This window comes from Dendrobates tinctorius, unplaced genomic scaffold (genome assembly GCF_039654945.1).
Source record: "Dendrobates tinctorius isolate UK_male_01 unplaced genomic scaffold, ASM3965494v1 ptg000403l, whole genome shotgun sequence".
NCBI classification, from domain to species: domain Eukaryota; kingdom Metazoa; phylum Chordata; class Amphibia; order Anura; family Dendrobatidae; genus Dendrobates; species Dendrobates tinctorius.
In genome coordinates, this window is record NW_027362068.1 from 1530035 (window position 1) to 1553764 (window position 23730).

Sequence of the window (23730 nt, forward strand, 5' to 3'; positions counted from 1 at the left end):
AGGCATCGCACAGGACAGCTCAGTCACCTGGCAGGACCCCGCACACGCACAGTCAGGCATCGCACAGGACAGCTCAGTCACCTGGCAGGACCCCGCACACGCACAGTCAGGCATCACACAGGACAGCTCAGTCACCTGGAAGGCCTCCGCACACATACAGTCAGGCATCGCACAGGACAGCTCAGTCACCTGGCAGGTCCCCGCACACGCACAGTCAGGCATCGCACAGGACAGCTCAGTCACCTGGCAGGACCCCGCACACGCACTGTCAGGCATCGCACAGGACAGCTCAGTCACCTGGCAGGTCCCCGCACACATACAGTCAGGCATCGCACAGGACAGCTCAGTCACCTGGCAGGACCCCGCACACGCACTGTCAGGCATCGCACAGGACAGCTCAGTCACCTGGCAGGACCCCGCACACGCACTGTCAGGCATCGCACGGGACAGCTCAGTCACCTGGACGGACCCCGCACACGTACAGTCAGGCATCGCACAGGACAGCTCAGTCACCTGGCAGGACCCCGCACACATACAGTCAGGCATCGCACAGGACAGCTCAGTCACCTGGCAGGTCCCCGCACACGCACAGTCAGGCATCGCACAGGACAGCTCAGTCACCTGGCAGGACCCCGCAAACATACAGTCAGGCATCGCACAGGACAGCTCAGTCACCTGGAAGGACCCGTTATTTCCTACGTCACTTCCGGCGTCTCACGTGCATCCAGCATGGCGGATCTACAGATGAAACTGCTGCGGAGGAAACTGCAGAAGAGAAACGAGAAAATCCGGAGAAGAAACCAGAAGGAGAGAAAAGCAGAAGGTGAGAGAGAGGAGAGGAGAGGCCGGGGAGAGAGGAGAGGCCGGGGAGAGAGGAGAGGAGAGGCCGGGGAGAGAGGAGAGGCCGGGGGGAGAGAGGGGAGGAGAGGCCGGGGAGAGAGGAGAGGAGAGGCCGGGGAGAGAGAGAGAGAGAGGGAGGGAGGAGAGGCCGGGGGGAGAGAGAGAGAGAGAGGAGGAGAGGCCGGGGGGAGAGAGAGAGAGAGAGGGAGGAGGAGAGGCCGGGGGGAGAGAGAGAGAGAGAGGGAGGAGGAGAGGCCGGGGGGAGAGAGAGAGAGAGAGGGAGGAGGAGAGGCCGGGGGGAGAGAGAGAGAGAGAGGGAGGAGGAGAGGCCGGGGGGAGAGAGAGAGAGGGAGGAGGAGAGGCCGGGGGGAGAGAGAGAGAGAGAGGAGGAGAGGCCGGGGGGAGAGAGAGAGAGGGAGGAGGAGAGGCCGGGGGGAGAGAGAGAGAGAGAGGAGGAGAGGCCGGGGGGAGAGAGAGAGAGGGAGGAGGAGAGGCCGGGGGGAGAGAGAGAGAGAGAGAGGAGGAGAGGCCGGGGGGAGAGAGAGAGAGGGAGGAGGAGAGGCCGGGGGGAGAGAGAGAGAGAGAGGAGGAGAGGCCGGGGGGAGAGAGAGGGAGGAGGAGAGGCCGGGGAGAGAGGGGAGGAGAGGCCGGGGAGAGAGGAGAGGCCGGGGGGAGAGGAGAGGCCGGGGAGAGAGAGAGAGAGAGAGAGGAGGAGAGGCCGGGGGGAGAGAGAGAGAGAGAGAGGGAGGAGGAGAGGCCGGGGGGAGAGAGAGAGAGAGAGGGAGGAGGAGAGGCCGGGGGGAGAGAGAGAGAGGGAGGAGGAGAGGCCGGGGGGAGAGAGAGAGAGAGAGGAGGAGAGGCCGGGGGGAGAGAGAGAGAGGGAGGAGGAGAGGCCGGGGGGAGAGAGAGAGAGAGAGGAGGAGAGGCCGGGGGGAGAGAGAGAGAGGGAGGAGGAGAGGCCGGGGGGAGAGAGAGAGAGAGAGAGGAGGAGAGGCCGGGGGGAGAGAGAGAGAGGGAGGAGGAGAGGCCGGGGGGAGAGAGAGAGAGAGAGGAGGAGAGGCCGGGGGGAGAGAGAGGGAGGAGGAGAGGCCGGGGAGAGAGGGGAGGAGAGGCCGGGGAGAGAGGAGAGGCCGGGGGGAGAGGAGAGGCCGGGGAGAGAGAGAGAGAGAGAGAGGAGGAGAGGCCGGGGGGAGAGAGAGAGAGAGAGAGGGAGGAGGAGAGGCCGGGGGGGGAGAGAGAGAGGGAGGAGGAGAGGCCGGGGGGGGAGAGAGAGAGGGAGGAGGAGAGGCCGGGGGGGGAGAGAGAGAGGGAGGAGGAGAGGCCGGGGGGAGAGAGAGAGAGGGAGGAGGAGAGGCCGGGGGGAGAGAGAGAGAGGGAGGAGGAGAGGCCGGGGGGAGAGAGAGAGAGGGAGGAGGAGAGGCCGGGGGGAGAGAGAGAGAGGGAGGAGGAGAGGCCGGGGGGAGAGAGAGAGAGGGAGGAGGAGAGGCCGGGGGGAGAGAGAGAGAGGGAGGAGGAGAGGCCGGGGGGAGAGAGAGAGAGGGAGGAGGAGAGGCCGGGGGGAGAGAGAGAGAGGGAGGAGGAGAGGCCGGGGGGAGAGAGAGAGAGGGAGGAGGAGAGGCCGGGGGGAGAGAGAGAGAGGGAGGAGGAGAGGCCGGGGGGAGAGAGAGAGAGGGAGGAGGAGAGGCCGGGGGGAGAGAGAGAGAGGGAGGAGGAGAGGCCGGGGGGAGAGAGAGAGAGGGAGGAGGAGAGGCCGGGGGGAGAGAGAGAGAGGGAGGAGGAGAGGCCGGGGGGAGAGAGAGAGAGGGAGGAGGAGAGGCCGGGGGGAGAGAGAGAGAGGGAGGAGGAGAGGCCGGGGGGAGAGAGAGAGAGGGAGGAGGAGAGGCCGGGGGGAGAGAGAGAGAGGGAGGAGGAGAGGCCGGGGGGAGAGAGAGAGAGGGAGGAGGAGAGGCCGGGGGGAGAGAGAGAGAGGGAGGAGGAGAGGCCGGGGGGAGAGAGAGAGAGGGAGGAGGAGAGGCCGGGGGGAGAGAGAGAGAGGGAGGAGGAGAGGCCGGGGGGAGAGAGAGAGAGGGAGGAGGAGAGACCGGGGGGGAGAGAGAGAGAGGGAGGAGGAGAGACCGGGGGGGAGAGAGAGAGAGAGAGGGAGGAGGAGAGACCGGGGGGGAGAGAGAGAGAGAGAGGGAGGAGGAGAGGCCGGGGGGGGGAGAGAGAGAGAGAGGGAGGAGGAGAGGCCGGGGGGGGGAGAGAGAGAGAGAGGGAGGAGGAGAGGCCGGGGGGGGGAGAGAGAGAGAGAGGGAGGAGGAGAGGCCGGGGGGGGGAGAGAGAGAGGGGAGGAGGAGAGGCCGGGGGGGGGGAGAGAGAGAGGAGGAGGAGAGGCCGGGGGGGGGGGGAGAGAGAGAGAGGAGGAGGAGAGGCCGGGGGGGGGGGAGAGAGAGAGAGGAGGAGGAGAGGCCGGGGGGGGGGGGGAGAGAGAGAGAGGAGGAGGAGAGGCCGGGGGGGGGGGGAGAGAGAGAGAGGAGGAGGAGAGGCCGGGGGGGGGGGAGAGAGAGAGGAGGAGGAGAGGCCGGGGGGGGGGGGAGAGAGAGAGAGAGAGGGGGGAGGAGGAGAGGCCGGGGAGAGAGAGAGACAGAGAGAGAGAGAGAGAGAGAGAGAGGGGGGGGAGGAGGAGAGGCCGGGGGGGGGAGAGAGAGAGAGGAGGAGGAGGAGAGGCCGGGGGGGGGGGGGGAGAGAGAGAGAGGAGGAGGAGAGGCCGGGGGGGGGGAGAGAGAAGAGGAGGAGGAGAGGCCGGGGGGGGGGAGAGAGAAGAGGAGGAGGAGAGGCCGGGGGGGGGGGAGAGAGAGGAGGAGGAGGAGAGGCCGGGGGGGGGGGAGAGAGAGAGGAGGAGGAGGAAGAGGAGGAGGAGAGGCCGGGGGGGGGGGAGAGAGAGAGGAGGAGGAGGAAGAGGAGGAGGAGAGGCCGGGGGGAGAGAGAGAGAGAGGAGGAGGAGAGGCCGGGGGGGGAGAGAGAGGAGGATGAGAGGCCGGGGGGGGGGGGGAGAGAGAGAGAGGAGGATGAGAGGCCGGGGGGGGGGGAGAGAGAGAGAGAGAGAGAGGGGAGGAGGAGAGGCCGGGGGGGGGGGAGAGAGAGAGAGAGAGAGAGAGAGAGAGAGGAGGAGGAGAGGCCGGGGGGGGGGGAGAGAGAGAGAGAGGAGGAGGAGAGGCCGGGGGGGGGAGGGAGAGAGAGAGGGGAGGAGGAGAGGCCGGGGGGGGGGGGAGAGAGAGAGAGAGAGAGGGGAGGAGGAGAGGCCGGGGGGGGGGGGAGAGAGAGAGAGAGAGAGAGAGGGGAGGAGGAGAGGCCGGGGGGGGGGGGAGAGAGAGAGAGAGAGAGGGGAGGAGGAGAGGCCGGGGGGGGGGGGGAGAGAGAGAGAGAGAGAGGGGAGGAGGAGAGGCCGGGGGGGGGGGAGAGAGAGAGAGAGAGAGAGAGGAGGAGGAGAGGCCGGGGGGGGGGGGAGAGAGAGAGAGAGAGAGGGGAGGAGGAGAGGCCGGGGGGGGGGGGAGAGAGAGAGAGAGAGAGGGGAGGAGGAGAGGCCGGGGGGGGGGGGGGAGAGAGAGAGAGAGAGAGGGGAGGAGGAGAGGCCGGGGGGGGGGGGGGAGAGAGAGAGAGAGAGAGGGGAGGAGGAGAGGCCGGGGGGGGGGGGGAGAGAGAGAGAGAGAGAGGGGAGGAGGAGAGGCCGGGGGGGGGGGAGAGAGAGAGAGGGGAGGAGGAGAGGCCGGGGGGGGGGGAGAGAGAGAGAGGGGAGGAGGAGAGGCCGGGGGGGGGGAGAGAGAGAGGGGAGGAGGAGAGGCCGGGGGGGGGGAGAGAGAGAGGGGAGGAGGAGAGGCCGGGGGGGGGGGGGAGAGAGAGAGAGAGGGGAGGAGGAAAGGCCGGGGGGGGGGGGGGAGAGAGAGAGGGGAGGAGGAGAGGCCGGGGGGGGGGAGAGAGAGAGAGAGAGAGGGGAGGAGGAAAGGCCGGGGGGGGGGGGAGAGAGAGAGGGGAGGAGGAGAGGCCGGGGGGGGGGAGAGAGAGAGAGAGGGGAGGAGGAGAGGCCGGGGGGGGGGGGGGAGAGAGAGAGAGGGGAGGAGGAGAGGCCGGGGGGGGGGGGAGAGAGAGAGAGGGGAGGAGGAGAGGCCGGGGGGGGGGGGAGAGAGAGAGAGGGGAGGAGGAGAGGCCGGGGGGAGGGAGAGAGAGAGAGAGGGGAGGAGAGGCCGAGGGGAGGGGAGGAGAGGCCGGGGGGAGGGGAGGAGAGGCCGGGGGGAGGGGAGGAGAGGCCGAGGAGGGAGAGAGAGGAGAGGCCGGGGGGAGGGGAGGAGAGGCCGGGGGGAGGGGAGGAGAGGCCGAGGAGGGAGAGAGAGGAGAGGCCGAGGAGGGAGAGGGAGGAGAGGAGAGGCCGAGGAGGGAGAGGGAGGAGAGGAGAGGCCGAGGAGGGAGAGGGAGGAGAGGAGAGGCCGAGGAGGGAGAGGGAGGAGAGGAGAGGCCGAGGAGGGAGAGGGAGGAGAGGAGAGGCCGGGGAGGGAGAGAGAGGAGAGGAGAGGCCGGGGAGGGAGAGAGAGGGGAGGAGAGGCCGGGGAGGGAGGAGAGGCCGGGGAGGGAGAGGCGGGGGTGAGAGAGGGAGGAGAGGCCGGGGAGAGAGGAGAGGCGAGGCTGGGGTGAGAGAGAGGAGAGGCGAGGCCGGTGAGAAAGAGGAGAGAACGGGGTGGGGGAGAGGAGAGGCCGGGGAGAGAGAAGGAGGAGGGGAGAGAGGGGAGGAGGGAGAAGGGGAGGAGAGGCTGGGGAGAGGGAGGGAGGAGTGTTGTGAGTTAATTCTCTGGTTCCCCTTCTGGACTCCCTCTGGTGGTGTCGGGAGGTGGTGCGGCTGGTTTGATCGGTGGAGATCTGCCACCTGAGAATGAGGATGACGATTGGATCTCAGGATTCTCAGATTGGATTTAAGACAGCTGACGCCCTATTCAGTTGCTGGTGATTCCTTCTGGCTTGTCAGCTCTTGGTTTTCAGCTCTGTTCCAGTCATCTAAAGCTAAGTTTTTCTGCTAATGTTCACACTTGATTTTGTTGGTCTATTCAGTTTTTGTGTGGTCAGCCAGCTCCGGCTGGGGGCTGTGCTGAATTTCCACTCTTATCAGTATTTTGCCAATTGGCTTTTTGTCCCTTACTAGTTTGGTCTCTATTTGCTCTGTCTCAGAATATTTCAGAGTGCTGATATAGTGGGAGAAGTCTAGTGACTTCAGGGTTAATTTTGCTATCAGAAGTGTTGGACATGATTTTTGTAGGGTTTTTTGCAGGTTGCAGACAGTGTCTTCCTTTTCCTGTCTAGTTAGTCGGGCCCCATCGTTTGCTCAGCCTATTTTCCTGCCTGTGTTTGTGTTTTCATCTTTTTTCACCGTCAATACATGTGTGGGGGCTATCTTTCCTTTGGGGTCTGCTCTGGGGCAGTTAGTTTTCCCTTTTCTTGCTTCAGGCTTATTTAGTCCTCCGGCCGTGACGAGGCGTCTAGGTTCATCGTAGACACGCTCCACGGCTACTGCTAGTTGTGTGGTAAGATCAGAGATCTGCAATCTGTATAGTTACCAACCTCTCTGGTTTTCTGTGGCTTAGCTTGTTTTGCCTTTTTCTCCTCGGTGACCCATTCATAACAGAGGCGAGTCCGGGGAGAGGGGGGGAGGAGAGTCCGTGGAGAGGGGGGGAGGAGAGTCCGTGGTGAGGGGGGGGAGGAGAGTCCGTGGAGAGGGGGGGGGAGCAGAGTCCGTGGAGAGGGGGGGGGAGCAGAGTCCGTGGAGAGGGGGGGGGAGCAGAGTCCGTGGAGAGGGGGGGGGGAGGAGAGTCCGTGGAGAGGGGGGGGAGGAGAGTCCGTGGAGAGGGGGGGGAGGAGAGTCCGTGGAGAGGGGGGGGAGGAGAGTCCGTGGAGAGGGGGGGGAGGAGAGTCCGTGGAGAGGGGGGGGAGGAGAGTCCGTGGAGAGGGGGGGGAGGAGAGTCCGTGGAGAGGGGGGGGAGGAGAGTCCGTGGAGAGGGGGGGGAGGAGAGTCCGTGGAGAGGGGGGGGAGGAGAGTCCGTGGAGAGGGGGGGGAGGAGAGTCCGTGGAGAGGGGGGGGAGGAGAGTCCGTGGAGAGGGGGGGGAGGAGAGTCCGTGGAGAGGGGGGGGAGGAGAGTCCGTGGAGAGGGGGGGGAGGAGAGTCCGTGGAGGGGGGGGGGAGGAGAGTCCGTGGAGAGGGGGGGGGGGAGGAGAGTCCGTGGAGAGGGGGGGGAGGAGAGTCCGTGGAGAGGGGGGGGGAGGAGAGTCCGTGGAGAGGGGGGGGGGAGAGTCCGTGGAGAGGGGGGGGGAGAGTCCGTGGAGAGGGGGGGGGGAGAGTCCGTGGAGAGGGGGGGGGAGAGTCCGTGGAGAGGGGGGGAGGAGAGTCCGTGGAGAAGGAGGGTGGAGAATCCGGGGAGGAGGGTGGAGAGTCCGGGGAGAAGGAAGTAGAGACCGGGGAGAGAGAGGAAGGAAGGAGAGGCCGTGGAGAGGTGGGAGAGAGAAGGAAGGAGAGGTGGGAGAAGGAAGGAGAGGCTGGGGAGAGGTGGGAGAGAGAAGGGAGAGGCTGGGGAGAGGTGGGAGAGAGAAGGAAGGAGAGGCCGGGGAGAGGTGGGAGAGAGAAGGAAGGAGAGGCCGGGGAGAGGGGGGGGAGGAGAGTCCGTGGAGGGGGGGGGGAGGAGAGTCCGTGGAGAGGGGGGGGGGGAGGAGAGTCCGTGGAGAGGGGGGGGGGGAGGAGAGTCCGTGGAGAGGGGGGGGAGGAGAGTCCGTGGAGAGGGGGGGGGAGGAGAGTCCGTGGAGAGGGGGGGGGGAGAGTCCGTGGAGAGGGGGGGGGGAGAGTCCGTGGAGAGGGGGGGGGAGAGTCCGTGGAGAGGGGGGGGGGAGAGTCCGTGGAGAGGGGGGGAGGAGAGTCCGTGGAGAAGGAGGGTGGAGAATCCGGGGAGGAGGGTGGAGAGTCCGGGGAGAAGGAAGTAGAGACCGGGGAGAGAGAGGAAGGAAGGAGAGGCCGTGGAGAGGTGGGAGAGAGAAGGAAGGAGAGGTGGGAGAAGGAAGGAGAGGCTGGGGAGAGGTGGGAGAGAGAAGGGAGAGGCTGGGGAGAGGTGGGAGAGAGAAGGAAGGAGAGGCCGGGGAGAGGTGGGAGAGAGAAGGAAGGAGAGGCCGGGGAGAGGTGGGAGAGAGAAGGAAGGAGAGGCCGGGGAGAGGTGGGAGAGAGAAGGAAGGAGAGGCTGGGGAGAGGTGGGAGAGAGAAGGAAGGAGAGACCGGGAAGAGGTGGGAGAGGTAGGAAGGAGAGGCCGGGGAGAAACCGTGGGGAGAGGGACTGCCCTGGATACATCTGTGATCGCTGGTATCTGCTTTTCCCAGATGAGGTGATCGAGGAGGATGGAACTTCTGCCCCCATTAGTAGAGATGTGGAAGAGAAGCTGGAGACCCCCATCACCATAAAACGGAAGAAGATAAAGAAGCTGAAGGTGGCCGGTGAGCGAGGTGAGGCCCCGTGTGAGGTGGGTGGGGGAGGTCCCATGTGAGGCGGCCGGTGGGCAGGGGAGGTCCCGGGTGAGGTCCTATGTGAGGCTGCCGGTGGGCGGGGTGAGGTCCCGTGTGAGGCTGCCGGTGGGCGGGGTGAGGTCCCGTGTGAGGCTGCCGGTGGGCGGGGTGAGGTCCCGTGTGAGGCTGCCGGTGGGCGGGGTGAGGTCCCGTGTGAGGGTGGGCGGGGTGATTTCCCGTGAGAGGCTGCTGGTGGGCGGGGTGAGTTCCCGTGAGAGGTGGGCGGGGTGAGTTCCCATGAGAGGTGGTCGAGGTGAGGCCCCGTGTGAGGTGGAGGTCCCATGTGAGGTGGCTGGTGGGCGGGGGAGGTCCCGTGTGAGGCGGCTGGTGGGCGGGATAAGGTCCTTTGTGAGTCGGGTGGGGTGAGGTCCCGTGTGAGGCTGCTGGTGGGCGGGGTGAGGTCCCGTGTGAGGCTGCCGGTGGGCGGGGTGAGGTCACATGTGAGGCGGCTGGTGGGCGGGGTAAGGTCCCGTGAGAGGCGGCCGGTCGGCGGTGTGAGGTCATCTGATTGTGTCTTCTCATTAGCTGCAAAAAGACCAAAGAATGAGGATCCGGCGGTGAGCGGCCCAGAGGCGGGCGAGGAGGAGGAGCCGGCGGTGAGCGGCCCAGAGGCAGGTGAGGAAGAGGAGCCGGCGGTGAGCGGCCCAGAGGCGGGCGAGGAGGAGGAGCCGGCATTGAGCGGCCCAGAGGCGGGCGAGGAGGAGGAGCCGGCGGTGAGCGGCCCAGAGCCGGGCGAGGAGGAGCCGGCGGTGAGCGGCCCAGAGACGGGTGAGGAGGAGGAGCCTGGACTACCCATGGGGCTGACAGGTGAGCGATCCCATCTGTTGGGCAGATGTCGCCATGATGGGTGGATGTGGCTCTGTCCAGTGTCGGCGGCCGGTGCTCATCTCTGCTTTGTATTTAGGGGCGTTCGAGGACACGGCGTTCTCTTCCCTGGCCGATCTCGTCAATGAGAACACGCTGAGGGCCGTGGCGGAGATGGGGTTCACCCACATGATGGAAATTCAGCATAAAACTGTGCGACCACTCCTGGAGGGCCGGTGAGCCACCAATGCAACGCACATACGCACAGGGTGTATGAGGATACGGGGGTACACACGGGGCGTGTGAGGATGCCGGGGGGTACACACGGGGCGTGTGAGGATGCCGGGGGGTACACACGGGGCGTGTGAGGATGCCGGGGGGTACACACGGGGCGTGTGAGGATGCCGGGGGGTACACACGGGGCGTGTGAGGATGCCGGGGGGTACACACGGGGCGTGTGAGGATGCCGGGGGGTACACACGGGGCGTGTGAGGATGCCGGGGGGTACACACGGGGCGTGTGAGGATGCCGGGGGGTACACACGGGGCGTGTGAGGATGCCGGGGGGTACACACGGGGCGTGTGAGGATGCCGGGGGGTACACACACGGGGCGTGTGAGGATGCCGGGGGGTACACACACGGGGTGTGTGAGGATGCCGGGGGGTACACACACGGGGCGTGTGAGGATGCCGGGGGGTACACACACGGGGCGTGTGAGGATGCCGGGGGGTACACACACGGGGCGTGTGAGGATGCCGGGGGGTACACACACGGGGCGTGTGAGGATGCCGGGGGGTACACACACGGGGCGTGTGAGGATGCCGGGGGGTACACACGTGGGGCGTGTGGGGATACGGGGGTACACACGCGGGGTAGGTGAGGATACGGGGGGTACACACGTGGGGTGGGTGAGGATACGGGGGGGTTACACACGTGGGGTGGGTGAGGATACGGGGGGGGGGGGTGCGTGCCTGGTATAACCGCTCTTCCTGTGTTGCAGGGATGTCATGGCCGCCGCCCGCACCGGTAGCGGTAAAACTCTCGCTTTCCTCATCCCGGCCATAGAATTGGTCTACAAGCTGAAGTTTATGCCCCGGAATGGTGAGTTCTGAGCTGGTTGTGGTGGGGCGGCAGGACCCCCGAGGGTATGAGGTGTGACCTCCTGACTCATGTCCAATGATCCGGTGCAGCAGCTTGTGTTAACCCTTCGTTTTCTCTCTGAAGGTACGGGGGTTCTCATCTTGTCCCCCACACGGGAGCTTGCCATGCAGACGTACGGGGTCCTGAAGGAGCTGATGGCCCATCATGTTCACACCTATGGGCTGATAATGGGCGGCAGCAATCGTTCGGCAGAAGCTCAGAAACTCGCCAATGGGATTAACATTGTGGTGGCGACCCCTGGGCGGCTCCTGGACCACATGCAGGTGAGCGGCGGCAGGAGTGTGCCCGAGCAGCAGCGGGGACACAATGTGCAGCCATCGTGACCGCTCTCTCCTCTGCAGAACACGCCCGGGTTCATGTACAAGAACCTGCAGTGTCTGGTGATCGACGAGGCCGATCGCATCCTGGAGGTCGGGTTCGAGCAGGAACTGAAGCAAATCATCAACCTCCTGCCAAGTGAGTGACCGCTGGCGCCAGTGGGGGGCGCCGTGCTCTCTAGTGTGTAGATGCATGTAGCAGACGGTCGTCTCTTGCCCCCACAGAGCGCCGGCAGACCATGCTGTTCTCTGCCACTCTGACCCGGAAGGTGGAGGACTTGGCCCGGATCTCCCTGAAGAAGGAGCCACTGTATGTGGGTGTGGATGACCACAAGGACACAGCGACGGTGGAGGGTCTGGAACAGGTGAGTAGCGGCAGCCGGTGGCCACCACTGCGTTATTGGAGGGAGGTCGGGGATGGTTTAGGACTGACACCCCGTCCGGCGACCCAACCCCTCCATCACCTCTGCTGCCCCGTCCGGCGACCCCACCCCTCCATCACCTCTTCTGCCCCGTCCGGCGACCCCACCCCTCCATCACCTCTGCCGCCCCGTCCGGCGACCCAACCCCTCTATCACCTCAGCCACCCCCGTCCGGCCACCCAACCACTCGGACGCCTCTGCCGCCCCCATCCGGCGACCCAACCTCTCCATCACCTCTGCCGCCCCGTCCAGTGACCCAACCTCTCCCTCACCTCTGCCGCCCCCGTCCGGCGACCCAACCCCTCCATCATCTCTGCTGCCCCGTCCAGCGACCCAACCACTCGGACGCCTCTGCCGCCCCCGTCCGGCCACCCAACCCCTCCATCGCTTCTGCCGTTTCCCTGTCCAGCGACCTCTCCCATCGCCTGTTACCCTCAACCCCATACAATTACCACCTGCCGTCTGTCCAGTCATCACCCTTGTTGACACCACCCTCCCCCCTTCATCACTTCTGTCCTGTCGCCCCCTCAGAAAAGAGCGACCAGAATGGTGACCGGTCTGCAAACCCTGTCTTATGAGGAAAGGTTGCAGGATTTGGGAATGTTTAGTTTGCAAAAGAGAAGACTGAGAGGAGACTTAATAGCTGTCTACAAATATCTAAAGGGCTGTCACATTGTAGAAGGATCAACTTTATTCTCATTTGCACAAGGAAAGACTAGAAGCAATGGGATGAAACTGAATGGGAAGAGACACAGATTAGATATTAGAAAAAACTTTTTGACAGTTAGAGTGATCAATGAGTGGAACAGGCTGCCACGAGAAGTGGTGAGTTCTCCTTCAATGGAAGTCTTCAAACAGAGGCTGGACAGACATCTGACTGGGATGATTTAGCGAATCCTGCTTTGAGCAGGGGGTTGGACCAGATGGCCCATGAGGTCCCTTCCAACTCTACGATTCTATGATTCTATGATTCTATGGCCCCACACCTGTTCACCCCCGCCCTGCTTCCGTTTGTCGCCCCTGTCTGGGGGCCGCCCGCCTGTTCACCCCCGCCCTGCGTCCGTTTGTCGCCCCTGTCTGGGGGCCGCCCGCCTGTTCACCCCCGCCCTGCGTCCACTTGTCGCCCCTGTCTGGGGGCCGCCCGCCTGTTCACCCCTGCCCTGCGTCCGCTTGTCGCGCCTGTCTGGGGGCCGCCCGCCTGTTCACCCCTGCGTCCGCTTGTCACTCCTGTCTGGGGGCCGCCCGCCTGTTCACCCCTGCCCTGCGTCCGCTTGTCGCCCCTGTCTGGGGGCCGCCCGCCTGTTCACCCCCGCCCTGCGTCCGCTTGTCGCCCCTGTCTGGGGGCCGCCCGCCTGTTCACCCCTGCGTCCGCTTGTCACTCCTGTCTGGGGGCTGCCCGCCTGTTCACCCGTGCCCTGCGTCCGCTTGTCGCCCCTGTCTGGGGGCCGCCCGCCTATTCACCCCCGCCCTGCGTCCGCTTGTCGCCCCTGTCTGAGGGCTGCCCACCTGTTCACACTGCGTCCGCTTGTCGCCCCTGTCTGAGGGCTGCCCGCCTGTTCACCCCCGCCCTGCGTCCGCTTGTCGCCCCTGTCTGGGGGCCGCCCGCCTGTTCTCCCCCGCCCTGCGTCCGCTTGTCGCCCCTGTCTAGGGGCCGCCCGCCTGTTCACCCCCGCCCTGCGTCCACTTGTCGCCCCTGTCTGGGGGCCGCCCGCCTGTTCACCCCCGCCCTGCGTCCGCTTGTCGCCCCTGTCTGGGGGCCGCCCGCCTGTTCTCCCCTGCCCCCGCTTGTCTCTCCTGTCTAGGGGCCGCCCGCCTGTTCACCCCCGCCCTGTGTCCGCTTGTCGCCCCTGTCTGGGGGCGGCCCGCCTGTTCACCCCCGTCCTGCGTCCGCTTGTCGCTCCTGTCTGGGGGCTGCCCGCCTGTTCACCCCTGCCCTGCGTCTGCTTGTTGCTCCTGTCTGGGGGCTGCCCGCCTGTTCACCCCTGCCCTGCGTCTGCTTGTCGCTCCTGTCTGGGGGCCGCCTGCCTGTTCACCCCCGCCCTGCGTCCACTTGTCGCTTCCTGTCTGGTGACCGCTTGCCGACAAAATGGTAAAAACAAAACCGCAAAGAAATAAGCAGACGGCGGTGTTGCAGGTTGTTCACCATTTTCCCCTGACTCGGGGGGGGGGGGGGGGGTGTCTCTCGTGTTCCTGTACATTGTGGATGGTGTCATTTAAAACTTTTAAAACAAAACAATTGGTCTCTGAAAAGTGAAGCGCTTTCACCTCGAGGTCTTTGGGAAAATAACATTACAGAGTTTGGGAAAACAGGAGGAACAAATCAAAAGGGCATAAATGGGCAGTTGTGTGGGGTGAGGGGTCTTATCTCCTCTTAGTGCCCAGTGATCTCCGGGGACTCAGACTGAGCGAACCCCTGACATGACATTTTCTGTCCCTGGCGCAGGGTTACGTAGTTTGCCCCTCTGAGAAGCGTTTCTTGCTGCTTTTCACGTTCCTAAAGAAGAATCGGAAGAAGAAGATGATGGTTTTCTTCTCGTCCTGCATGTCCGTGAAATTCCACTACGAGCTCCTGAACTACATTGACCTTCCGGTGATGGCCATTCACGTGAGTCGGGGTAGTATAGATGGCTCGTGTTGTGGTGGAGACTCTTCCTTCCCTTTTTTGTGCTGTAGACCCCGTGTCTGGTGGCCCATTTCCTTTCTTCATGCTTGGTCCTTCCACTTTTCCTCCAGGGAAAGCAGAAGCAGACGAAGCGGACCACCACCTTCTTCCAGTTCTGCAACGCAGACTCTGGGATCCTCTTGTGCACAGACGTTGCCGCCCGAGGACTGGACATCCCAGAGGTGGACTGGATTGTGCAGTACGACCCCCCTGATGACCCCAAGGTGAGTGTCCCACCATTGTGTGTTATTGTGGCGGGGATGTGGATGATGAGTGGTGACTGGATGTTCTCTACAGGAATATATCCACAGGGTGGGCCGAACGGCGCGGGGAATTGGTGGCCGGGGACACGCTTTACTGATACTACGTCCCGAGGAGCTTGGCTTCCTGAGATACCTAAAACAAGCTAAGGTGAGTCCATCGCCTCGTCCCCCTCTTCGCTTCCTTCTCTCCCCACTCCCTACACCTTCTGGACCCTGCCACTCCTCCACCTCCATCATTCGTCTGCTGCCTCTCCCCACACCCCTTCCTGCCTCTTCACTCCCTCTGCTTCCTTCCTCTCCTGCCCTCACACCCCCTTCTGCCACTCCACCGCCTCTTCATCACCTCACACCCCCTTCTGCCACTCCACCGCCTCTTCATCACCTCACACCCCCTTCTGCCACTCCACCGCCTCTTCATCACCGCGCAGCCCCCTGCCACTCCACCGCCTCTTCATCACCGCGCAGCCCCCTGCCACTCCACCGCCTCTTCATCACCGCGCAGCCCCCTGCCACTCCACCGCCTCTACACCCCCTCCATTACTCACATCCATTTTCTGTTCCAGGTGCCGCTCAGTGAGTTTGAGTTCTCCTGGAATAAAATTTCAGATATCCAGTCTCAGGTATGGACCATCCATAGCTTGGACCACCACCAATAATACATCTTCTCCTGTCCCTCACAGACCCCAACTAGTGGGTCGCCGGGGGCTAAAGGAGACGACAATGACGATGATGATGATTTCTTATTTCAGCTGGAGAAACTGATAGAGAAGAATTACTATCTGCACAAGTCTGCGCAGGAGGCGTACAAGGCTTATATCCGGGCGTACGACTCGCACTCCCACAAGCAGATATTCAACGTGAACACCTTGGATTTGCCCAAAGTCTGTCTCTCCTTCGGGTTCCGGATCCCGCCGTTTGTCGACCTCAGTATCCTTTACCTGCTGTCAGATAGTGTTGGGCCTCTCTGATATCACTGAAGGAAGGGGGAGCCGGGGAAGAGGTGTTACGACATAACTTGGGGGTTTGCCAGGACTTTTGCTGACAACCCAGGTTTGGTCGATCAGAGATGACTCTGCTGTGACTTTAAAGGGAACAGCAGTGTGTTCATGCATGACCCAAGCCCACCGGTGTCCTCAGCTCCACATTCTAGAAACTTGTATATCCTCGAAACAGCCTTTAAGTGCTGCAGCGAGGTCTGCAAATCCGAGCGGTTTGATGGGCATCATTTCGCGGTGTCGGTCTCGCGCCAGTGCAGGGACCATCGCTTGCAGGTGCACTGTGCTCCGGCCTACTGCAGGCATACCCTAAAACCTAACCGCGCATGCACTGGCACACATCTTTCCGGTCCCTGTTTACTGGAACCATTTCACCCATATTTTGTTACACAGGAAATTGCAGAAGAAAAGTTTAATTCCAGCTGCAGGAAACGAAAGAATATGGGTGAAATGGTTCCAGTAGTCGCGATCCAGAAAGACGTGTCCCTCCGTGCGCGGGCTGGCGGTGTCCCTGCGCCTGTGAAATTTTGACTATACAGATCGCGTCATCCACCTTTATCACAGTGAGAGGACAACATTTAGCAGCAGAGGGGGGACCGGTACCGCTGCTATGACGCCCATCGGATCGCCCTGATTTATAGACCTCGCCGGAGCACTTACAGGCTGTTTTGGGCATATGCAGAGGCGTCCGGATACAGGAGCTTCTCACAAAATTAGAATATCGTGAAAAAGTGAATGTATTTCAGTTCTTCAATACCAAAAGTGACTCTCCTCTATTCTATAGAGTCATTACACACAGAGGGATCTATTTCACGGGTTTATTTCTGGTAATGTTGATGATTATGGCTTACAGCCAATGAGAACCCAAAAGTCATTATCTCAGGAAATTAGAATAATTATCAATAAACCCCTGTACAGGCTCCTATGCGTTTATAAAGGTCCCTTAGTCTGTTTCATTAGCTCCACAATCATGGGGAAGACTGCTGACCTGACAGATGTCCAGAAGGCAGTCACTGACACACTCCACAAGGAGGGGAAGCCACAAAAGGTCATTGCTAAAGAAGCCGGCTGTTCACAGAGCGCTGTATCCAAGAATAATAATGGGAAGTGGAGTGGAAGGAAAAATTGTGGTAGAAAAAGGAGCACAAGCCACCGGGATAACCGCAGCCTGGAAAGGATTGTTAGGAAAAGGCCATACAGTAATGTGGGGGAGATTCACGAGGAGCGGACTGCTGCTGGAGTCATTGCTTCACACACAGACGTATCCAGGACATGGTCTACAAGTGTCACATTCCTTGTGTCAGCCACTCATGACCAATAGACAACGCCAGAAGCGTCTTACCTGGGCCAAGGAGAAGACGAACCGGACTGTTGTCAGTGGTCCCAGAGTCTGGAGGAAGAGTGGAGAGGCCACAATCCAAGCTGCTGGAGGTCCAGTGTGAAGTCTCCACAGTCAGTGATGGTTTGGGGAGCCATGTCATCTGCTGGTGTAGGTCCACTGTGTTTTATCAAGACCAAAGTCAGCGCAGCCGTCTACCAGGACATTTTAGAGCTCTTCATGCTTCCCTCTACCAACAAGCTTTATGGAGATGGAAATGTCATTCTCCAGCAGGACTTGACCCCTGTCCACACTGCCAAAAGTACCAATACCTGGTGTACACACAACAGTGTCACTGGGCTTGATTGGCAGCAAACTCGCCTGACCTTAACCCCATGGAGAATCTATGGAGTATTGTCAGGAGGAAGATGAGACACCAGACCCCACAATGCAGACGAACTGAAGGCTGCTATCAAAGCAACCTGGGCTTCCATAACCCCTCAGCAGTGCCACAGGCTGATCACCTCCATGCCACGCCGCATTGATGCAGTAATTGATGCAGAGGAGCCCTGACCAAGTATTGAGGACATTTACTGATCATACGTTTCAGGAGGACAACATTTCAGATTTTCCCGTCTCCCATGACGGCACACATGAGAGAGGGGATCCGCCCAGTCAGGACAGGAACCCTACTGAAGATAAAAGGGGCGGTACCTCTCCCTCGCTTCAGTTGGGTTTCCTGTCCTGACGGGGACCCATGTACTGAAGATCACGTACCTGCCCCTCTCGTGCCGGCGTGGAAGAACAGGCAGGGTCCTGGGCGCCGTGCGTCGGGAGAGGGAAGCGCCGTCCGCGGGTCCCCTGGGGGCTCAGCGTCTGAGCGGGCGCAGAAGCAGCACGGCCTGGGGCTCTGCCTTGGCTGCCGCGCCGCCATCTCCCCCTCTGCTGCATCCTGGAGCACGGAGAAAGCAGCGTCGGGAGCGGCCGCTTCAGGGCGTGCCCGCGTGACGTCGGGAGGCGGCGCCAGGATCCAAGATGGCAGCGGCTATAGGGGAAAACTCTTGAGAGGTCAGGGAGCTTACCTTCTACATCAAAAAGGAGGTACCCTTTTGAACAAAAGGATTCAGAGACCTGGGAAAAAGTCCCCAAAATTGATGGGGCCGTAGCCAAATCCTCAAAAAAAGGTATCTCTACCAGTAGAGGACTCGGTCATGTTGAAAGACCCGCTTGATAAAAAAGCAGACTGTTTCCTAAAGCACATCTGGGAAGCTTCAGCAGGTGGATTGAAGCCAGCGATAGCTGGTACCTGTACCGCTCGTGCCCTCATGGTCTGGCTGCAACAAATAGAGGACCAGATCAGGGATAGAGTTCCTAGGGACGAAATTCTGTCTAATCTGACACTGGTACACGGAGCAGCAGCTTTCCTAGCGGATTCCTCCGCAGATTCCGCAAGATTGACAGCTAGAGCAGCAAGCCTGTCAAATGCAGCAAGACGAGCCCTGTGGCTTAAAGGGTGTCCCAGAGATTTACCCTCTAAGCATAAGTTGTGTTCCATTCCATGCGATGGCCAATTCCTCTTCGGAAAAAAACTAGAAGAGATTTTGGAACATGCGGGGGATAGGAAGAAAAGCTTTCCCCGATTTCCAGGAGAACCTAAAAAGCAGCCCTTTCGGAGGAGGAGATTTAACAGGGGTCGTCCCCCGGGAGATAGAAAAAGCTGGGACTTTAAAGAAAGAAGAGGATCCGGCTATATGTTTTTGGAGAACCAATGTCAACCTGAGGAGGCTCAATCAGTGGGTAGACAATTGCTCCTTCAAAATGGAGTCAATCAATACGGCCACAAAGATCCTGTTCCAGCACTGCCTCATGGCACTATCACATCCCAATTCATCGGGAGTATCAAAAATATTTGAGAGTAGCGCTCTATGTCCAGGGGCAGGTGAAACACTACCAGTACACAGCCCTTCCGCTTGGCCTGTCTACAGCCCCCAGAGTATTCACCAAAGTGATGGCGGAAGTAATGTATTTTCTTCGTTCCAGGGACATGGGGATTGTCCCATACCTGGACGACTTTCTTGTAATAGGGAGGTCGGAGTCCCACTGCGCACATCAAGTGAAGTGATAGCAATTCTAGTAGGACTAGGATGGATAGTAAACATCCCCAAGTCAAGGTTAACCCCAGTAAAAGAGCAATCCTTCCTAGGGTTGATATTGGACTCCGAGCGACAACGCTGCCTCCTGACAGAGAACAAAGTGACCAAGATAAGAGGCCTAGCTCGCACAGCAATACAAAGACCAAATATGACACTGAGGAACGCAATGTCCCTTTTAGGCTCACTGACATCATGCATACCCGCAGTAGCATGGGCGCAGTACAACTTAAGACAACTACAGTGGGACGTTCTGTCAGCACAGATACAATTAAAAGGACATTTAGAAGGCAAACTAGGTCTCTCAGTGGCTGTAAGAGATTCCCTGCTCTGGTGGACTGTAGAAAAGAATCCAACAGTTGGTGTCCCGTGGCAAAAACCAGTCGAGGACATCATTACAACAGACGAGAGTGCCACAGGATGGGGAGCACACCTGAGATCCCACTCGATACAGGGGACCTGGTCCTCACTAGAAAACGATCAGAGTTCAAATGTAAAAACTATGGGCAGTGGAAAAAGCCGTGAAATATTTCCTTCACTTACTTCGGGGCCGCCACACCCGGGTCATGACGGACAATCAGGCAGTAGTAGCCTACATCAATCACCAGGGAGGAACGAGATCTCGGGGCCTCATGCAATTATCGGATCTACTCTTCCAGCTAGGAGAACAACATCTGTTATCCATCACAGCACTGCACATAAAGGGGGTAGAAAATATAGCTCCGTTTTGGCCAAGGAGGCCTTGGTTCTCCCTTCTGAGACCCATGTCAGTGACAGATCCATGGATATTACCAGAGATTCCAGACCTGCTTTCCCAGGGACCAGTGGTCCACTCTCAGGTGAAAGGCTTCCATCTTGCAGCCTGGAATTTGAGAGGGCGCTACTGAGTCGCCAGGGATTCTCTCCAGGGTTAGTCTCCACCCTGTTGAAAAGTAGGAAACCTATAACATCCCAAATCTATGGTACAACGTGGAAAAAGTTCCTAGACTTCCTGGGGGAACCCTTGGGGGATGTAGCGCCAGTGGGACCTATCCTAGAATTCTTACAGTCGGGGCTGCAACTGGGGTTAGCCACTAACACACTCAAAGTCCAAGTCTCAGCTTTGGGGGCCCTATATAACTGCAACTTAGCAGCCAATAGGTTTGTTTCCCGATTCATAAAGTCCTGTGGCAGGTCAAGGCCGGTCATTATTCCAAAGATACCACCCTGGGACCTCAACCTAGTCTTAGAGGCCTTAACCAAAGATCCCTTTGAACCACGACTAGAGCTGTCACCAAAGCTACTTACACTTAAAACTGTCTTACTGGTAGCCTTAACATCAGCCCGAAGAGTGAGCGACCTACAAGCTCTATCTATATGTCCTCCATATACACAGATCTTGGATGACCCAGTGGTTCTAAGACCAGACCCGGCCTATCTCCCCAAGGTGGTCCAAAACTTTCATAGGACTCAGGAAATCTCCTTGCCATCTTTCTGTAATAATCCTAGAAACCCTGGGGAGCAAAAGTTCCATACATTGGACGTAAAGAGAGCCATAGTACAATATATGTCAGTAACTAGTCAGTGGAGGAAAGATCAGTCCCTGTTTGTAGCCTTTCAGGGTAGTAGAAAAGGGTACGGGGTAGCTAAGAGTAACATTGCCAGATGGATCAGGGAGGCCATTATGTTATCCTACTCCGCAAGTGGCGCTCCGGTTCCAGAAGGCATCAAGGCTCACTCCAACAGAGCCGTGGCTGCCTCCTGGGCAGAGAAGGCTGAGGTGTCGATTGAGCAGATTTGTAAAGCCGCTACTTGGTCCTCACCTTTGACCTTTTTTAAGCACTACCGACTTGATCTATCTTCCTCTACTGACCTATCCTTTGGTAGAAGGGTGCTGCAAGTGGTGATCCCTCCCTAAGGTGTCTTATTCTACAAAAGTCTCTCGTGTGCCGTCATGGGAGACGGGAAAACACCAAGGTTACTTACCGGTAGCCGGTTTTTCCGGAGCCCATGACGGCACCGTATATTCCCCCCCTTTTCACTCCTTTGGTGTGCACTATAGTTTGGTTGTGTTTTTTTTTTTTTTTTTTTTTTTTTGATATAATGTGGTGATAGTTTTTTACCATGTGTACTAACCCGGGGGGCCTCTCATGTGCTCTGTAAACCAACTGAAGCGAGGGAGAGGTACCGCCCCTTTTATCTTCAGTAGGGTTCCTGTCCTGGCTGGGCGGATCCCTTCTTTCATGTGTGCCGTCGTGGGCTCCGGAAAAACCAGCTACCGGTAAGTAACCTTGGTGTTTTACAATCATTTTTCAGGCTGGTGTTATAAAGTATTCTACATTTCCTGAGGCAATGACTTCTGGGTTCTCACTGGCTGTAAGCCACAATCATCATCATTACCAGAAATAAACCTGTGGAATAGATCACTCTGGGTGTGATGACTCTATAGAAGAGAGGAGAGGCACTGTCTGTATTGAAGAACTGAAATAAATTAACTCTATGCTATTCTGATTGTGTGAGAATCCCCTGTAGATGAGTTTGTGGAATGTGACGCTGAGGATGACGGTGAGATTGGGTCCTGCAGGAGGAGACTGCTGCCAGGGTCCCTTTAGGGGAAGCCCCCTAGACGCTGGCGCGTTTCCCCCGTACCGCGCGCTGGTGTCGGCTGATTTTCCTCCGTTTTCTTCCTTTACTCCATATGCTCAGATGTTAACAGTAGTGGTGGGAAGAAGCTCCAGAAACGCGGCGGAGGTGGCGGATTCGGATACCAAAAGTGTAAAAATCTGCAGAAAGCAAAGATCTACAAGCATGTGAATCGGGGCGGCCGGAGCGATGGGCGGCAGTTCACACGCTGATCACAGCCAGCGCCTGCATCCGCTGAGCGGTATACTGCAGGGGTGGTCAGGACTCCTACAGGCGCGTTTCCAGGGGCCACACTTATACCGGGGGGCTTTGTAATTCACAGGATAAAGGCTCTGCTCTGTCCAGCGCTGGCAGAGGATCCAGAATCACACAGTCATGTGACCGGTCGGCCGGACCTCGCGCCATTGTGGGGGGGTGTAATGAGGACATGTGACCACGGACTTGGGTGTAAGAGTTGTGATGTTGCCACCCATTAAAGGGCCAGCGTTTCTGTACTTCCAGGTTTTTCTCTTTTCCTGAGTCTCTGCTCAGATGGCCCCAGCTCTTCTGTTTAGTGGACCGTGTGGTGACCCAGGTAGTCTGCACCCCGCAGCTGCAGGGGAGATCAGGGGGTTTGTGCTGTTTCTATCCTGACCAGTCACTGTCGGCCCTGATGCCCTGTAGCCCAGCATCATTGCTCTGTCGGCCCTGATGCCCTGTGGCCCAGTATCGTTGCTCTCACTGTCGGCCCTGATGCCATTTGGGCCCAGCATCGTTGCTCTCACTGTCGGCCCTGATGCCCTGTGGCCCAGCATCGTTGCTCTCGCTGTCGGCCCTGATGCCCTGTGGCCCAGCATCGTTGCTCTCGCTGTCGGCCCTGATGCCCTGTGGCCCAGCATCGTTGCTCTCGCTGTCGGCCCTGATGCCCTGTGGCCCAGCATCGTTGCTCTCGCTGTCGGCCCTGATGCCCTGTGGCCCAGCATCGTTTCTCTCGCTGTCTGCCCTGATGCCCTGTGGCCCAGCATCGTTGCTCTCACTGTCGGCCCTGATGCCCTGTGGCCCAGCATCGTTGCTCTCACTGTCGGCCCTGATGCCCTGTGGCCCAGCATCGTTGCTCTCACTGTCGGCCCTGATGCCCTGTGGCCCAGCATCGTTGCTCTGTCGGCCCTGATGCCCTGTGGCCCAGCATCGTTGCTCACACTGTCGGCCCTGATGCCCTGTGGCCCAGCATCGTTGCTCACACTGTCGGCCCTGATGCCCTGTGGCCCAGCATCGTTGCTCACACTGTCGGCCCTGATGCCCTGTGGCCCAGCATCGTTGCTCTCGCTGTCGGCCCTGATGCCCTGTGGCCCAGCATCGTTGCTCTCGCTGTCGGCCCTGATGCCCTGTGGCCCAGCATCGTTGCTCTCGCTGTCGGCCCTGATGCCCTGTGGCCCAGCATCGTTGCTCTCACTGTCGGCCCTGATGCCCTGTGGCCCAGCATCGTTGCTCTCACTGTCGGCCCTGATGCCCTGTGGCCCAGCATCGTTGCTCTCACTGTCGGCCCTGATGCCCTGTGGCCCAGCATCGTTGCTCTGTCGGCCCTGATGCCCTGTGGCCCAGCATCGTTGCTCTCACTGTCGGCCCTGATGCCCTGTGGCCCAGCATCGTTGCTCTCACTGTCGGCCCTGATGCCCTGTGGCCCAGCATCGTTGCTCTCACTGTCGGCCCTGTGGCCCAGCATCGTTGCTCTGTCGGCCCTGATGCCCTGTGGCCCAGCATCGTTGCTCTCACTGTCGGCCCTGATGCCCTGTGGCCCAGCATCGTTGCTCTCACTGTCGGCCCTGATGCCCTGTGGCCCAGCATCGTTGCTCTCACTGTCGGCCCTGATGCCCTTTGGGCCCAGCATCGTTGCTCTCACTGTCGGCCCTGATGCCCTTTGGGCCCAGCATCGTTGCTCTGTCAGAACCCTGTGCTTGTTGAAATGCTGTTTCTATATACACATAGTGACAGCAGTGTATGTGCAGAACAAACCACGGAGCTGAATGTTACAGCTAAGGAAAAAACTATTTAAAAGGAATGTAGCAATTGTTATATTATTGACTGTAATCAATTATTTGTAAAACAAAATGAAGTTAACAATTATTAATGCTGTGGTCATCGAGGGCGGCGATGTTAATTTGTTAAGTCTCAGATACATAGTGTCTGCCCACACCTCCCGCACTGCAGCTGCCACCAGCAGCTCACTGGACAGCCCAGTGGGCACACCCAGTGGTTAGTGTCTGCCCACACCTCCAGCACTGCGGCTGCCACCAGCAGCTGACTGGACAGCCCAGTGGGCACACCCAGTGGTTAGTGTCTGCCCACACCTCCCGCACTGCGGCTGCCACCAGCAGCTGACTGGACAGCCCAGTGGGCACACCCAGTGGTTAGTGTCTGCCCACACCTCCCGCACTGCGGCTGCCACCAGCAGCTGACTGGACAGCCCAGTGGGCACACCCAGTGGTTAGTGTCTGCCCACACCTCCAGCACTGCGGCTGCCACCAGCAGCTGACTGGACAGCCCAGTGGGCACACCCAGTGGTTAGTGTCTGCCCACACCTCCCGCACTGCGGCTGCCACCAGCAGCTGACTGGACAGCCCAGTGGGCACACCCAG

The 23730-nt window shown here is 60.1% G+C and overlaps 1 protein-coding gene across 1 annotated transcript; it reads left to right on the plus strand.

Annotated features, from left to right (window-relative positions):
- Window positions 1–370: 370 nt before the first annotated feature.
- Window positions 371–23222, plus strand: DDX18 (DEAD-box helicase 18). Its single transcript, XM_073563831.1, has 14 exons — window positions 371–823; window positions 8219–8341; window positions 8927–9208; window positions 9306–9441; window positions 10206–10306; window positions 10430–10629; window positions 10708–10822; window positions 10909–11048; window positions 13549–13710; window positions 13839–13991; window positions 14065–14178; window positions 14594–14650; window positions 14780–14957; window positions 21179–23222. Exons 1-14 carry the CDS (start codon window positions 730–732, stop codon window positions 21325–21327), a joined length of 2004 nt encoding a protein of 667 aa, XP_073419932.1. The 5' UTR covers window positions 371–729; the 3' UTR covers window positions 21328–23222.
- The last annotated feature ends 508 nt before the right edge of the window (window positions 23223–23730 follow it).

Coding starts and splice junctions, on each gene's coding strand:
- DDX18 (XM_073563831.1), top strand. CDS start 730: ATGGCGGATCTACAGATGAAACTGCTGCGGAGGAAACTGCAGAAGAGA. Junction 14,179..14,593: donor GATACCTAAAACAAGCTAAG/GTGAGTCCATCG, acceptor TTTCTGTTCCAG/GTGCCGCTCAGTGAGTTTGA. Junction 14,958..21,178: donor CCCGCCGTTTGTCGACCTCA/GTATCCTTTACC, acceptor CCATATGCTCAG/ATGTTAACAGTAGTGGTGGG.